Source organism: Kogia breviceps, chromosome 14 (genome assembly GCF_026419965.1).
Source record: "Kogia breviceps isolate mKogBre1 chromosome 14, mKogBre1 haplotype 1, whole genome shotgun sequence".
In the NCBI taxonomy this organism is placed as follows: Eukaryota; Metazoa; Chordata; class Mammalia; order Artiodactyla; family Physeteridae; genus Kogia; species Kogia breviceps.
This window is the reverse complement of record NC_081323.1, coordinates 7,928,047-7,945,226: the sequence shown is the minus strand read 5'-3', so window position 1 is coordinate 7,945,226 and position 17,180 is coordinate 7,928,047. Positions and strand designations below refer to the sequence as shown.

General features: G+C 46.6%; 1 protein-coding gene across 20 annotated transcripts in view; it reads right to left on the bottom strand.

Moving 5' to 3' along the window:
* The window catches only part of BCAS1 (brain enriched myelin associated protein 1), a 110,020-nt gene extending 94,134 nt beyond the window's left edge, over window positions 1-15,886 (bottom strand). For 6 of the 20 annotated variants that reach the window (XM_067011916.1, XM_067011921.1, XM_067011918.1 and 3 more), the window contains exons 1-3: window positions 15,411-15,542; window positions 4,065-4,141; window positions 1,368-1,446 (exon numbers count right to left, since the gene is read on the bottom strand). In XM_067011916.1, coding sequence (XP_066868017.1) covers window positions 1,368-1,446; window positions 4,065-4,136 — 151 coding nt within the window. In that variant the 5' untranslated portion in view covers window positions 4,137-4,141; window positions 15,411-15,542. Of the gene's footprint in view, window positions 1-1,367; window positions 1,447-4,064; window positions 4,142-15,410 lie in introns of all 20 variants that reach the window. The other 14 variants (XM_067011927.1, XM_067011935.1, XM_067011929.1 and 11 more) reach the window with 12 other exon arrangements.
* Between the last annotated feature and the right edge of the window lie 1,294 nt (window positions 15,887-17,180).

The following is a 17,180-nucleotide window of genomic DNA, read 5'->3' as shown; positions in this document are numbered from 1 at the left end:
AGTAGAACTCAGTCATTATTGATGCTTTGAATTTATAGCCTTATACTCCAGAATGAAATCAAATAGGTAAGTACATTGTCCAGTTTTAATACTGCCCTCTGTGGTCTTCTATATTTTACTTGTTTCTTTGTAATTCCTAAGTGCTGGGTAATATGTAAAATGCTTGGTGAATGATCTCCTTGAGTCCTCTCAGCAACTCTGTGAGCTAGGTGTTCTTGTCCCCACTTTACAGATGAGAAAACCGAGGCTTAGAAAGCCAAACGACTTGCTCCAGGTCACACAGCTAGTAAGTTGCAGGGCAGGGATTTTCACTTTGGTCTGTCGGACTCTGAAGAGGCCAGCCTCTTAGTGTTTCGACTCTACTGCTTTTAACTCATTGCTGTAAAGCCTCGGCCTCTTCCAGGCGTCATACATACTCAAGAGAGATGAGTACTGTTAGGAGTTGAATTGCCCAGGGGCCTCACGGGGCCTCCCGGGGCCTCCCAGGGGCCTCCCAGGGGCCTCCCTGGTGGCGCAGTGGTTGAGAATCCGCCTGCCAATGCAGGAGACACGGGTTCGAGCCCTGGTCCGGGAGGATCCCACATGCCATGGAGCAGCTGGGTCCGTGTGCCACAACTGCTGAGCCTGTGCTCTGGAGCCCACAGGCCACAACTGCTGAGGCCCGTGAGCCTAGAGCCCGTGCTCTGCAACGGGAGAGGCCGCCGCCGCCGTGGTGAGAGGGCTGTGTGCCACTGCGAAGAGCGGCCCCCGCTCGCCTTCAACTAGAGAAAAGCCCGCGCGCAGCAACGGGGACCCAGTGCAGCCAAAAATAAATTAAAATAATTAATTAATTAACAACAACGCCGCCCCCCCCCCCCAAAAAAAGAGTTGAATTGCCAAGAAGATGAAGTCCTGGCCCCCGGTTCCTATGACCTCATTTGGAAAGAGGGTCTTTACAGAGGACCAAGTTAAGATGAGGCCCACTGGGGGTGCGCCCGATCCCACGGGGCTGTGTCCTTATAAAAGGGGGAGGTTTGGACACAGAGCGGAGAAGGGAGACGCCATGAAGACACAGGGAGAGCCCCACGTAGAATCCGAGGAGTGCTTGAGGCCACCGGGAGCCGCGGCACAGGCAGGGAAACAGATTCTCCCGCAAGCTCTCAGAAGGCGCCACCCCTGCCCACACCCCGATTTCCGGCTTCCGGCCCCAACGCGGTGAGGCAGTACGTTTCTGTTGCTCAAGCCACCTGATTCGCGACACTGTGTTTGCAGCGCCAGGAACGAATACGAGTGTCTCCACGTGAGTCTGTGGCTTCAACCCTTCCATCTTGTTTCACCGCCACCCCCACCCCCAACCCCCAGGAGGAGCGGTCCCCACTGCCACTGACCTTCATGGTCGAGCTGAACGGAGCGGGTGGATACCGTCACCGGCGTCCCATTTTGACCACACTTGGCACCAGATGCCACCTGGAACAGAACGTGTGACAGTATTAGCCGAGTCTATAGAACCCGCTGCAGGGACTGGGACTCCTGTGTGGGTGAGAGCTTTGAATGGTCTCTACCTCCTTTCGGTGAGCCCCGCAGGCACGAGCAGGACAGACACCCCCGTGCAGACGGGACACACAGGCAAACTGGGGTGCTGGTCTGACCAGGGAGGGGACGAGAACTTGACATGCCGTGAGGTTCACCACACTCCAGGGTCCTGCACACGAGCACAGCCCGCTCTCCTCAAATACAGCCAGTCCGCTGTTGCTATCTTTCTGCTACACACCCACCCCTTCCACTGCACTGTTACAACCCCGTTCCAGTTTCAGACCACTGCCCTGAAGTTTTTTCTCTTCTGTTATTTATCGTAGACATTTAAAAAGATTATACATATATATGTGTGCACAGATGTACATATATATACACACGCACATATACACGTACACTCACATGGAAAGAAAAAAAGGTTGCAACAAAGAATGTATGTTATATAATGTCATTTTAGTAATAAAATAAATTATACCTCTAATAGTTGGCATTAACTGAATATTGATTATATGCTAAGTACTCTGCATATTGTGTCTTATTTTGCTAATACTATTAGTAGTATAATATATGTTAATAAGTGCAGAGAGAAAAACAAACTAAAAGACTAAATACTCACCTCCTGATGATGGGAAACTACTGGGGAGATGTGGAAGATGTTTCCTTTCTTTATATTTTTGTAACAGTCTTGCTTAAAAGAAGCCTGTGTTGGGAGTTCCCTGGCGGTCCAGTGGTTAGGACTTGGTGCTTTCACTGCCGGGGCCCAGGTTCAATCCCTGGTCGGGGAATTAAGATCCCCCAAGCCAATGGTGTGGCCAAAAATGAATAAATAAAAATAAAAGAAGCCTGTGTTCTTGAATTTATCATTAACCCTACCAAGAAATCATAAAATTGAAATATCAAACTCATGTGATCATTTGGCTCTGAGGTCATAACTGGCATCTCTGGGGTGATACTTGGTGTGCAAATTTGATTTACTTGGCTCACAGAAGTTTTTTTTTTTTTTTTTTTTTCTTTTTTAAGTATTTTGGAATCAGTTGCCAATATTTTAAAAATCAGGGGCTTCCCTGGTGGTGCAGGGTTGAGAGTCCGCCTGCCAATGCAGGGGACACGGGTTCGTGCCCCGGTCCGGGAGGATCCCACGTGCCACTGAGCGGCTGGGCCCGTGAGCCGTGGCCACTGAGCCTGTGCGTCCGGAGCCTGTGCTCCGCTATGGGAGAGGCCACAGCAGTGAGAGGCCCGCGTACCGCAAGAAAAAAAAAAAAATTAAGGAGGTTGCATTAACACCATTTTTCAGCTTCAAATGAAAAATAAGTGTCTGGGAACGTGCTGAGGGTAAAGTTGGTAGAACCAGCTGTCTGGCAAATGGGCTTCACCCTCCTGCTTTGCTCGTTTTTGTCACTGCCTGGTCCTGGAGGGCAGAGGCTCCCAGACTTGGAATCATTTGGGGATCTTGGGAAACTACTGATGGCAGAGCCCCTACCCGGAGGTTGTGTTTTAGTTGGTCTCAGGTGGTGCTGGGCATTGGGTGTTTTCAACATTTCCCAGGGACTCTAATACATGGTCAGGTGTGAGAATCTTCTCGGAATCCAGCCTTCTATTCTGAGCAGGAATTCCCTCTATGTTGTGATCAATATCAGTTCGTAGGTATTACCTCCTCCTACAATGATTTCCATGTCTAACTGGGCTCTAAATCTTAAACTGAATTGATTGCAGAAGCACTGGTGGTGGATGTTTAGGTTCTCTGCTGCCTGCTTGTAGATCTAAGGTCTAAGGAGAAGCATTTGGGTGTCCCTGGCCTCAGCCCTCCAGAGCAATCTTCTAAAGGAGGGATTCACAAACAAGAAGTTCTACATGTTGGCTGAACATGCAACAGCTGAGGAGCCTTGAAGATAACAGGTGCCGCCCTGGTTCCCACACACAGATTCTGATTTCATTGGTCTAGGGTACAATTCCAGCCTCACAATTTATTTTTAAGTTTCCCAGATGATTCTAATGTCAAGCCACGGCTGCAAACTGCTGATCGAAAACTGGATTTCTCATCCTCAGCACTGCTGATACTTTGGGCTGGATCATTCTCTGTCGTGGGGCCGTCCTGTGCATTGCAGGGTGTCTAGTAGCATCCCTGGCTCTACCCACTAGATGCCAGCAGCACTGCCCGAGTTGTGACAACCAAGAAACATCTCCAGACATTGCCAAGTGTCCCCTGGTGGGGAGGCAAAATCACCCACAGTTGAGAACCCCTGGCCCAAACCCACCTGGGAACAGAGATCAGATTGGTCCCGTGGGAATCAATCACCATGGAGACATAGGTTTCATAGGCTCCCAGCCCTGCAATTTCTGACTCAGCAGGCCTTGAGCGGGGCCCAAGGGCCTGCACTTTTAACAAAGCTCCTTGATGGGTTCTGGAGGTTTGAATACAACCGAACAACCCCTGGAAAGAGCAGCAGCGTCTATCACGCCTCTGTGATGAGCCCCGGGCCGGCTGTTTATTCTGCCGTTACCCCGGACTCTCCCAACTAGTAGCTAATGACCCAGTGACCATAACTAACTACCTTGTGAGTGTCTGCTTCCGAGTCATTCTCTTGGTCCTCGACTCTTTGGGGAACACTCATTTGGTTACCCATTGTTCCTGCAACAGAGAAAAAGGGAGACACAGAGAACAATGAAAACCCAAGACCAGCAGAAGTCTCACTCCTGCCTATAAAACTAAGGTGCAGAGACTGCCAAGTTACGGTGGGTATATTATCACAAGCCCCAGGTAGACCAGTTGCTTATGTTTATTTTGGGGAATGAGGGGAGATTTGGGGCTCATAAATTCAACAGAATTAAAGTCAAATGCAGCCCCAGTTTTCAATTGCATTTCATCGCTGGGAGAATATTATCTCAGAAAGGATATTCTGTGTAGATAACATTTTCTTCTTTCTTAGCCAGTCACAACTATTATATCAAGGAGATTTTAGAATGGGGACAGTTAAAATAATACTTATAATTTTTAGTATTCTCTGATCCTCAAAAACTAAATTTAGTCCCCTGTTAAAACCTCTCATAGGACTGGCATTTTTTTTTCATAGCACTTAGCACTACGTGTAATTATATGTTTATTTGGCTATATTTTCTTTCTTTTTTTTTTTAAACATCTTTATTGGAGAATAACTGTTTTACAATAGTGTGTTAGTTTTTCTTTTACAACAAAGTGAATCAGTTATACATATACATATGTTCCCATATCTCTTCCCCCTTGAGTCACCCTCTCTCCCACCATCTCTATCCCACCCATCTAGGTGGTCACAAAGCACAGAGGTGATCTCGCTGTGCTATGCGGCTGCTTCCCACTAGCTATCCACCCTAGGTTTGGTAGTGTATATATGTCCCTGCCACTCTCTCACTTCGTCACAGCTTACCCTTCCCCCTCCCCATATCCTCAAGTCCATGCTCTAGTAAGTCTGTGTTTTATTCCCGTCCTACCAGTAATCTCTTCTTGACATTTTTTTTTTCTTAGAGTCCATATATATGTGTTAGCCTACGGTATTTGTTTTTCTCCTTCTGACTTACTTCACTCTGTATGACAGACTCCAGGTCTATCCACCTCATTACAAATAACTCAGTTTCATTTCTTTTTATGGCTGAGTAATATTCCATTGTATATATGTGCCACATCTTCTTTATCCATTCATCTGTTGATGGACACTTAGGTTGCTTCCATGTCCTGGCTATCGTAAATAGAGCTGCAATGAACATTTTGGTACATGACTCTTTTTGAATTATGGTTTTCTCAGGATATATACCCAGTAGTGGGATTGCGGGGTCATATGGTAGTTCTATTTTTAGTTTTTTAAGGAATCTCCATACTGTTCTCCATAGTGGCTGTATCAATTTACATTCCCACCAGCAGTGCAAGAGGGTTCCCTTTTCTCCATACCCTCTCCAGCATTTATTGTTTCTAGAGTTTTTGATGATGGCCAATCTGACTGGTGTGAGATGATATCTCATTGTAGTTTTGATTTGCATTTCTCTAATGATTAATGATGTTGAGCATTCTTTCATGTGTTTGTATTTGGCTATATTTTCATTCATTTATTGATTCAACAAATATATAGTGAGTGCCAGCTCTGTACCTTACGCTATGGCAGACACTAGAGTTACAGCTGTGAATTAAATGGATGAGGCCCCTGACTTCATGGAGTTGAAATCTGTTGGGTGGACAGACAATAAACAAATAGACAATAAATCCACAAATCAGGCCATTTTCGATAGTTCAAGGCAGCATGGTGCAGTGGTTATGAGCACAGACCGGGAGCAAGACAACCCGGGCTTGAACCCTCTCCCTGCCCCTCACTGCTGTGTGTCCTTGGATGAGTTGATTAGCCTCTCTGTGCCTTATAGGACTGCTACAAGGACACAATGAGTTAATGCTTGTAAAGTGGTTAGAATAATGTGTGGCTCTTAAGAAGCAAAATATATGTTAATGTGTTATCAAAACACATAGGATTCAGTGCTATGAATAAAAAGGAAATTTGTAATGTAACAAGAGGGGGGCCACAGCAGAGGGCAAGAGGTGGCAGCACTGAATAGGATGGTTCTGGAATGAAGTAACAAGTGATCTAGATTTGGAGGGCAAAACAGAGTATTTAACTTCTGTCTGCCTTCCCCAATAAACTGTAAGCACCACGAGGGCAGGGACTGTCTGTCTTTACCCACTGTTATATCTCCTAGTCTCAGCACTGCATTTGCATTGATCAGGTGCTAAGTTATTACTTATTAGTTGAGTGAAGGGAATAATCATTCATAACAACCCCTCATCCGGCAGGCGCTGAACTAGACACTTACCCACATTATCACTAAACCTCTCAAGAGTCTTGTTAGAACAGTAATGATAATAGTTAACAATAATTTAGCGTGTTCTCAGTTCCAAGCACTGTTTTCCAAGAGCGTTTCCTGTACCGTCTCACGTAGCCCCACACACCCGTGTGAAAGAGGTGTTGCCGTCGTGTCCCTCTAGCTGAGAGGAAGCTGAGTCACAAGGAGGTAAATTACTTTCCAAAGGTCAGCCTGTTCAAGGTGGCAAACACCGTCTGCCTGTGCTCCCAACCACTGGAATGTTCCACATATTATTACCTCCCCTTGTAAAGGAGGGAATCGAGTCTCCCAACCTCACCCAGGACACATCCAGAAAATGGCCGAGTGAGGATTTCACCCAGAGTATGTCTGCTTCCAGAAGTGGGACTCTTTCAGCCACTCCAAGCTTCCTTACTACCTGAAAGCTTCTCTTCCATGCACACAAACGAGTCCAGCGTAGCGTGCGTCTCCAAAGACCTGGCTGCTGGCTCATCTGCCCTGATGGCTCTCGGAATAACAGCCAGGGCTTTTGCTTTCTGGCTGAAAGCAGCCAGTGCGTCTCCAAGGATTCCCATGGGCCTCTGGCCCATGGTATGAGTTTTTATGCCCTGGTAATAGACTCAAGTAATCAGAAATTGGGGAGGCCAGAAAGGGGCTTTCTTGGGGGAACCTGGTAGATATCAGAATCTGGGGATTATATATGTTTACTAATTACAACATGTAATCAAGCTGAGCAATGCTAAAACATACAGGACACTAGTTATGTTGCAATATTTTCTATTTATAAAATCCAAGATATACATACTTACAATAGGCCATCACCTCATCTATAAATGGGACTTTATGAATCTAATATTGAATATTCAAGGCCAGGGTCAGGAAATGACAGCTGGGGGACAAATCCAGCCTGCTGCCTGTTTTAGTATGGCCAGTGAGCTAAGAATGGGTTTTACATTTATAAGTGGTTGGAAAAAAAATCAGAAGAATCCATAGATTGTGACACATGAAAATTATATGAAATTCAAATTTTGGTATCCATAAATACAATTTTATTGGAGGACGTCCATGCCCATTCATTTATGTATTATCTACGTACGTCTGCTTTCACGCACTGAGGGAGAGTGGGGTAGTTGCAACAGAGACCATATGGCCTGCAAAGCTTAAGATATTTACTGTCTGGACCTTTCTGCAAAGTTTATCACTTCTGCTCAAGGTCACCCTTGAGCAGGATGGGTAACATATACCCCTTTTGCAAATAAGGAGATTGAAGCAGCTGAGAGGTTAAGTGGCGTCCAAACTGAGACTGACCAGGATTTGAACCCACTGTGTATAAAAATAATGACAACACCACTCTAACAACCACAGTAATGATGAGGTAGTAATAAGAAGAACAACAAATTTGGTGAGTGCTTACCATGTGCTGAGAAACTGTTCTAAGAGCTTTACGTGCTGTCAATGAATTTATTCCTTACAGCAAATCAACAAGGCAGTGGTATCATCATTCCAATTTTACAGATGAGAAAAACTGAGCTTTGTAGGTTAACTTCCTCGACCAAGGCCCCTTGCAAAAATGGACACACATTAGATGACATCTCCATCATCCAGGTTTTATAAAATTAAAAATTATTTACCAATAGATTTACAAACTTTCAAAGTTCCTGTTATTCAATCTAAATTTGGTCCACTTTGGGGGCTACCTTCAATAAAAATGTCTGAGGTCATGAAAAAAATCTTTGGCCTGGGAGAGGTGTCATGTGTGTAAGCAGGAGAGAAATTTTTTCAACCCACAGAGTTTGGGTTCCATTACCCCAATCATTGCACTTTTACGGAGCCTCTTGGCAGATTCAAGGCCAAATGGACTGAAACAAGGAAAATCCATTTGCACGTCTTTTGCAGGGACAACTTGGACTCAGATAACATTGCTTTCCACCAGCAGTTACAACATATGTGTTGTGAAATTGCTCCTTGCCCTTCCTTCAAATTTTGCGAGGAGCCGGATTTCCACGAGACAAAAACAAACAGTTACTGCCACCTATTGGTCAACGTCAGTATCGGCAGAGATGAACATATTCAGCCTCCAGGGCAAGGTCAAAATGTCTGGGGAGGTCACAGGAAACGGTTTTACGTTTGGCAGTTAAACCTTCCGATAAAAGCTGGCAAGAGAGTGGCAAGTCCTCTAGCCCCAAAGATAGTACAACTAATAAGACAATAATGATGATCACATCTGCCTTATGACGTGCCAGCCCAGTGCTAAGAATTCTAGGGGGAGAGCACTGCAGCAGGATAAAAATGTGGGCTCTGGAGACAAACCACCAAGCTGAGAGTCCCTGCTTGGCTACTTACTGAATGAGTGGCCCCGAGCCAGTTACTGAGCCTCACTGGGGCCTCAGTTTCCTCTTCTGTAAAATGGGGATAATAGGGGGCACACACTTAAGAGTTTCATGGGAGTTAAGGCGTTAATACGTGGAAGGTGCCCTGAACAGGGTCTGGCACGCAGTGAGTACCCTGAAGGTGTTCTTCACGATTAGAAGTATCACCATGATCATCACTGATATTTTCAGTCATTTTCCCCCAGTTGTCTGATCTAATCAGCTAAAGAACTTTGCAGCACTTCTGATTCCCACGATCGTCTCACCAAAAAGTCCAGGTCGGGGACTCTGTGAGGCAAGGACCCTTTTTATCCCCATTTAGCAGATGGTAAAACCGAGGCTCCAGGTGGTCCAGGTGACAATTCCTGTCTGTGATGAAGTTCTCTCCAGTCTCCAACAAAGGAGAAACACAAATCAGATGACAAGTTTTTTCATCAAGAAAAGCATATTCTTTGAAAGAGCTGGGTTTTATTTTGGAAAAAAAAAAAAAGTTTGAAGGTGATGTTTGATGTTTGATGAACTGATGGTGTGAGTTGTTTTGTTCTTATGACCTTATCTGACATTAAAGACAAGCCTCCATATGGCAGAGGGGTTTGTTTTTGAAATTGGACTCATGTTTGAGGGCCCAGCATTTGGAGAACAGGGGGTAAGTCTTTGGCTGGGGCTCATTCAGATGAGAAAGTCCCTTCACTTCTCCACTTCCCGACTGTGTCCTTGAGGCCAGTCTTCAAACTGGGTTACACATTAGAATCACCGTTGGAGATTTAAATGCCCGGGCCCGGGCCCCAGCCAGACCCATTCCATCAGACTCCCCGGGGTGGGGCCCCGGCATCGGAATAGTTTCAAGATCTCTGGGTGGCTTCCATGACAGCTGAGGCCAAGAGGTGGTGCTGTTTTGGATATTTTGGGGGAAGTGAGCGTCCCCCAGGCCAGGGACCCTTCCAGATGCTAGCTACCCTGGTACCCCAGAACCAGGCTCGGGGTTCTCAGACGGAGGAAGGGCATTGGCTTTCAGGTCCCACAGATCACAATCAGCGTGGGCATCTGAAAACATTCACAACCCTTTCAAGGCACTTCTCTTTTTTTTTTATTGGCTGCACCGCCCGTGTGGCGTGTGGGATCTTAGTTCCCCGACCAGGGATGGAACCTGCACCCCCTGCAATGGAAGTGTGGAGTCTTAAACACTGGACCGCCAGGGAAGTCCCCCACTCCTTTTTGAGCCCTCTGTTTTGTCAGCCTGCAAGTCAAAAGAAACCTCCTGGGTCTCCGGCTTTCCTTCCCGGAGAATAGGGGTGCAGGGCACACTTGTCCTGGACAGCCTCACCTCCTGATTGGTTGTTGAGAAGGGAGGGGCACGCGCCGCGCGGGAGGAGGGTAGCAGGGCAGCCTGAGCGGGGAGCTATCACTCTCCTCCGTTTCTGGGCACCCCCTCTTCTGAGCGTTTCCTATGTGCTGAGCACTTCTGATTTGTGTGTATTGACTTCCCTTGGCCCTTTTGCAACCGCCCTCTGGGTTAGATGCTATTTTCTCCATTTTCTTTTTTTTTTTTTTTTAATTGAATGAAAGAGTCTTTAAATTCTGTAGTGCTTTACAATTTTCAAAAGTTTCACACACATGGTTTCATATAATCCGATAATAACCCTTTCCCCTTACCACTATATTGTCCCTCCCCGCTTCCCTCTCCCTACCGGTAACAATCCGTTTGTTCTCTATCTCTGTGAGTCTGCTTGTTTTTTGGTTTTAGTCACTAGTTTGTGATATTTTTTAGGTTCCACTTATAAGTGATATCATACAGTATTTGTCTTTCTCTGTCTAATTGATTTCACTTAGCAAAATGTTCTCCAAGTCCATCCATGTTGCTATAAATGCCAAAATTTCATTCTTTTTTTAATGACTGAGTAGTATTCCATTGTATATAAATGTGTGTGTGTGCGTGTGTGTGTGTATCACAACTTCTTTATCCATTCATCTGTTGATGGACACTTAGGTTGCTTCCATGCCTTGGCAACTGTAAATAATGCTGCTATGAACATTGGAGGGCATGTGTCTTTTATGAATTAGCATTTTTGTCTTTTTCGATATTTTCTCATTTTTTTATGAGAAACTGAGGCACAGGAAGGTTGTGACACTTACCCAACAATCTTTATACATCACAGTAGTGTGTGGGGAAGGTTAAATGAGGTAGGCACGTAGCAGGCACAGAGCTAGTATGTTAAATTATATGATGTCTGGGGCATTTGGCCCCAATTATCCAGGACTATATATTTACATTTCATATTTCAGATCTTGTCATATTTCTTGATGAGTTACATTATTATATTAAAATGTTCTCCTTAGAAATATGCTTCTGTTTCTCACAATGATTCAACAGCAGTGTTTCTCAAACTGGGGGCCCCCCAGGGGACACTTGGAAATGTCTGGAGACATTTTTGATGGTCATGACTCAAGATGGGAGGCTGCTACTGGCATTCAGTGGGTAGAGACCAGAGACGCTGCCAAACACCCTACAATGCACAGGACGCAGCACAGCAGAGAGTGATGGGGCCCCAATGTCACTATGTGGAGGCTGAGATGAAAAGAAAGCAGTTCATGCAGTGTTTGGCCCACTGGCTGGGGCACAGCAGTTGAGGAATAAAGATTAGCTATTATTATAAATGGTAAATAAAGTGTGCCATACTTTAAAAACAATAATACCTACTATTTCTACAGTGCCTTCTCTATGCTGGGTATTGCTCTGAATGCTTTTCTGTATTAACTCATTACATCCTCCTAAGAACCTCATGAGGCAGGTATTCTTTTGGTCCCCATTTTACAGATACAGAACCTAAGCCCAGGGACCCTAAATTCCTTGCCTAAGATCATGCTATGAACTGAATTACATCCCCCTCCAGGTTCACATGTGGAAACCCTAGCCCAATATGACTGTATTTAGAGATAGATTAGAGGAAGTTATAAGTGTGGGGCCCTAATCCTCTAGGATTAGCGTCCTTATAAGAGGGGACACCCAAGAGCTTGCTCTCTCTCTCCCACGTGAGGACACAGCAAGAGGGCAGAGGTGTGAGTACTGCAAGCCAGGAAGAGAACTTTCACCAAAATCATAATTGGTTAGGATCTTGACCTTGGACTTCCCAGCCTCCAGAATTGTAAGAAAATAAATATGTGTTGTTTAAGCCACCCAGTCTATGGTATTTTTGTTATGCAGCCTGAGCTGACCAATACAGACGATCAGCTAGTAAGAGGGAGCATCAGGACTTAACCCTTGGCAGCCTCGTTCCAGAGTTGAAACTCTTAACTTTCTTACCTTTACTGTCTCCTCTGCCATATAAGTTATGCTATATTTTATTTATTAATACAACATAGAATATTAAATATTTATTGCATATGTGTTTTTGCAGTGAGAAATTAAAATCATAACTAGTCAAGGAATGTAGCCAGATCTAAAGTGAGGAATAAAAAATTGAAAAGTCACCAATAATCTTTGGAAAGATTTAGCCCAAGGGCTTGGCAGTAGTCAGATGAGAAAACGTTAGTTTTCTATTTATTTCTCATATTAATGTTATGATCCCTTTAGCTCTGTGGTCTGACCCACAAGTAAATTGGCCATTCTGCTAGTTTCCTTTGAATCCCTCCTCATTTACTCCAGTGATTTGTGTTCATGTGGCTTCATTTAATTTAATCAACTAATTAATTTAAAAGATTTTTAATTGAATAAATTTGATGTGTAACACTGTGTAAGTTTAAGGTGCAACACGTTACTATGATACATTTATATATTGTAATGTAACTGCCGATGTAGTGATATTGATCACATTACACAATTGTAAAGCAATATTATTGTCGACACTCATTATACTGTGTACTAGATCTCTATGGCTTATTTACGACTCGTTGCAAGTTTGTTCTCTTAAACACCTTCACTCTTATCCCCTCCTAGCCCTCCCACCACCGCCAGCATCTCCTCATTTTAGTTACAGGCTAACCGTATGCCGTCCTCCTGGGAACAGATCAAACACCAAATATGGTACAACCTGCCCTGGAGAAAAGAGCATTTCTGCAGCTGCCTTACCAGCCGGCAGCTAAATGCCTGTCAAATGGAAGAAGGAGGTCCTCGAATGGTGGAATGGTGACAGAATTAGTCACCAAGTAAACAGAAACTCCTTTGATCAATGCAATGGAATGCAGGCACACGGTGGCCCTTCTCACCACCCGTTGAGGGCAGTGTCAACATGGCCAGGCTGGCACACCCAGCAGAAGCCCTCTGCTCCCCGCCTCCAAAGGCAGGGCCAAGATGAGTAAAGAGAGCAGGCCCGCCCTGCCAGGTGCCATGGCCCTGCATCTCCCCATGGTCCCCAGCACCGTGCTGGGAACATGGGCTGCAGCGTGCAGTGGTGCAGGCTGCCACCCGCACGAGGGAGCACGTGAGGACCGAAATCCATCCGTCTCCGTGCTCCCCAAGTCCTGTGCCCTGCGCCCTGGCACGGGCCCATGTGGGCCCAGGGGAAGGGGCTTCTTTATCCAAATGGCACTGAGTGTTTTAGGAACGCCTGGTGACTGATGTCCTGCTGTAGGCACATTCCACTGTGTTTGCAGCCATTTACGCATTGCTGTTCCTAGAAGGGTCAGAGCTCAGTATCTTATTCTGAGCGTGGCACCGACCATTTCTAAGCTCATAAAGATAGCAGGTGACATTAACTGCAGGCTTACCATGAGCCGGGCGGGGCCAGGAGTGGGCTGGGGCAGGAGAGGCGTCCCCCTCAAGGCTGGGCAGGTGCAGATGGGCAGCTAAGAGTGAGGGCCCCCCTGCATTTTGCCCCCAAGGTGCCTGGGGCCAGGCACTTTATTTACATCGCCTCCATTTTCTCTTTCAGCAGCCCACATCATTCCCCCATTGCACGGGTAAAGGAACTGAGGCTTAGTGACGCAAGCCCTTCATCCCTAGAATATACACTCCACGAGGGCAGGTACCTTGCTTGTCCCGCTTGCACAGAGTGAGCCCTCAATTCACCTCTGCTGATTAAATGGATAAAGGAGAGTAAAGTAATCCTGATCAGAAAGAAAGCTCTGGACAGGCAGAGCTAAGCTTGAACCTGGTTCCACATGACTCAGGCACTCAGATCCTTAACCGCTTCCAGGCCCAGGTCTGGGCGGCAAAAGAAGCTGCTGACATGCTGACACTCCGCAAACGTTTAACCCGCCAGCAGCTCGGGCAGGCCTGCGGGGGCGGCGGCCGAGAGCAGCCCTCCCGGGTCTTTTCCAGCCCTCTCCCTGTGCATATCCCCATCGCTGGAAACGAGCCAGGATGGGCTTTTCCAGGCCCATTACTCTCCGGAAGCACATGCCTTTCCCCTCAAAAGACAACCCTTTCCAAGTTTCAGAACCCTTTGGAAAAAACACCCACCATGATTTGGGACCCCTTAAATTGAAAACTACATTAGCACAGCCCTCTCTTGGCTTTTACTTAGGGAGAGAGAAAGGATCTATGCACCCTAGGCATCTAAGGCAGCGCAATCGGAGCAGAGTGCCGTGAGGACGGGGCCAGGTGCCCCTTGGTGTAAAATTGAAGGGGCACCAGAGGACTCAGCCGTCAAGAGAGACAGTATATTTTATCACAGTATTTTAAAAAAACCAAAATTAGTGCTGGGACTGATCCTATCTTTACTCAATATGTTGCTACTTTGTTCACAGTGGAGTTTGGGCATTGATTTTAAATTTTTAAACCATTGCCCTAAAATATAATTTATCTCGAAAACTGAGTTTTTTGGTGTCTCTTAAATTTTGCACCCCAGGTGAGTGCCTCACTCGTCTCACTGAAGTCCTGGCCCTGATCGGATCCCAGTTTCACAACTTCCTTTCTGTGAGATCTAGAAGGAGTTCCTGCCCACCCCCTCCCCCAGCCTCATTTTCCTAATTATCAGACAGCGATGCTAACGTGTCAAGCGTGTCAAGCGCACAGGTGTTCCCACTCGTTGGTCCCCTCAGCTCTCAGGGCTGTCACTTTGATCTTGGTACTACGATAATTAATACCCATTCTATAGTTGAGGAAACTGAAGCCCAGAGAGTGAAGTCACCTGCCCCAGGGCAACCAGGCAGCCCGTGGTGGGACTGAGACTGGCCCCACCCTCTCGTCGCCACGACTCTTCAAAGCAGGAAAACTCCTGAGGGCAATGCAAATTTCTGCAGTTGTGCTGCTGGGATTTGAATCGGCACCTGCCTCAAGGGACAGTCTTGAATGTTAACGAGGACAATTTACGACGTAAAGGCACTCGGGGAGTCCTTCTCCATCTCCTTTACTTCCTTAGACAACGCCCCTAGACACAGACTCAAAGTTGGCTTTACTGTGGGGGATTCTTGTCCTGATGGTGGTCCCCAAATCACATAGAATACCCTTCCATCTGCTGACCTTCCCCCAAGTTTTACACTTGAAATGACGCTCAACTGTTCCACGCAAATTGGAGCTATTTCTGTTGCTTTGAACTTGACACTGCCCACATTGCGATTTAATCTTTGTATCCTTTTCGGTAAGGCTATCTTTGGGTCCATTTCACAGATGGTGAAACTGAGGCTCTCCCATACCCAACACCACCCAGTGACTCAGTGGCAGAGCCGGGGTCAAGCGCAACCCTCTCTGACCCCTGGCTTCTGCCACAAACAACAAACCCTCCAGCCATGCTTAAAGGATCTGGAAGCAATTACCTGCTGAGCCCCTGGTGGGAGTGTCTTCTGTCCTCTGGTGTCACCTGGAGCTGCGTTTACTTGGAGCTCCGTATCTCCAGCTGGTGCTGCCCAGTGCCAGGCTGTCAACTGAGCCCGGCGACTCTCTGCCCTCTGCTTCCTCGTCCAGAGCCTGCTGGCTGAATACACAGAGCAGGGCAAACACAAGTCTGGGTGGAGCCCTCCTCTCCTCGACTGCCCTATAGAAGCAGGTTCTCTTCCTGGATCCAGGGGCTGTCCTCACCTCTCCAATAAAACCCGAGTACCTGATTTCTCTTGTGCTAATGCCTCCCTGGCACCACAGGCATCCTGTCTGGTTGCCCTCACCGGCTGCAGCTGCTTGGGTTGACCTGGGTAGCTAACTCCCTTCCCCAGTAACCACGGGTCATGGGCAGAGAAGGGAAAACACGTTCTGTAAGGTTTTCCCGGTCTCTCTGCCTCTCACCTTCACTCTTTCTGGAACACCCCCTCTCGAGAGGAAATAACATCTCACCCACTGCACCGCCCCCAGTTACATAAACATCACTCCCAAAGGGCTTTGGATACTGGAAGGCAGGTAACCTAAGGGTGGCTTATTGCTCTGGAGACAGAGCATGGCATTGGAAAAGGCATTCTTTTTCTCTGCAGGCTAGAAATTCCAGGCAGGCTATTTATTTTATTTAATTCCAGCAAGGATGTTTACTAAGGTGTCTTAGAAAGACGTATGCAATGCCGTATGAGAGCATAAATAAAAAGATAACAAAAGAAGATAGAAAAATAAGAGTGGGACCAGGACCAGAAATAAATCTGCATGTGGATTTACAGACTTGCTATGAAGGCTTCACAGATGTGGCTTTGAGCCTCCTAATAGCCATTGCAAAAAGGGAAACATGATAAGTTATATTATTCAGTGTCCTTGAAACCATTCAGGAGAAATACAAACTAGTAATTATTGTGGCTTTATTCATTAATATGCACATCCAAGCACCCACCATGATGCTTGTTGAGCACTGGGCTACATATAGGCATTTAGAGCGGAAAAGAGGCCCCGGCCCCACCCTGCCTGGGCTCCTTATAGTTAAACAGAGTCCTACAAATAGGGTCACAGAGTAGGATCCTCATTATGAAACAAAAGCCGAGGCTGCTAAGAGAGAGAAACAGGGAGAGCTGGAGAAGGCCCCTTTCAGAAAGCCACATTTAAGGGACAGAAATACTATTGAAATAAAAACTGAATTCACAGCTGGATGCACCATAATTAGGTCTATAACCTCAAGTTCAGCTCAGCGCTGTACCTTTAAATCTGGAATGTAATAAACCCAATTGCTAAGCAGCTGTCAGGCGCGCACACAGTGTGGACACAAGCACAGAGGCAGGCTGGCCTTGGGGGTCAAGGGCCTGGGCTCCCCGACCCTGGGTTCACACAGGGACTCTGACCAGCTGCTGAGTGGAACCAGCAGCTTGCCCCCCCACCCCCCCCCCCACTCAGTCTCTGCCGCCCCTCTCGGCCGCCAGTGCCTTTGAGCTGATTTGGTGCTGGTTTTTGTATCCCAACTCTCAGCACCCTGCAGAACGGGGTGACCACCTCCCCGCCGTCGAGGAGGTGCTGGACAAGCACGTCCTGATGGGACCGGCTCCCCTGTCATTATTTGTGACAATAAGCGCCCCTTGGATGGCATTTTACTCTTTGCAAAGCATTTCACATCCACCCATCTCAGTTACGTCCACGCCATGATTAGGAGTTTGGCATCCGTTTTACAGAAGAATTAATTATAT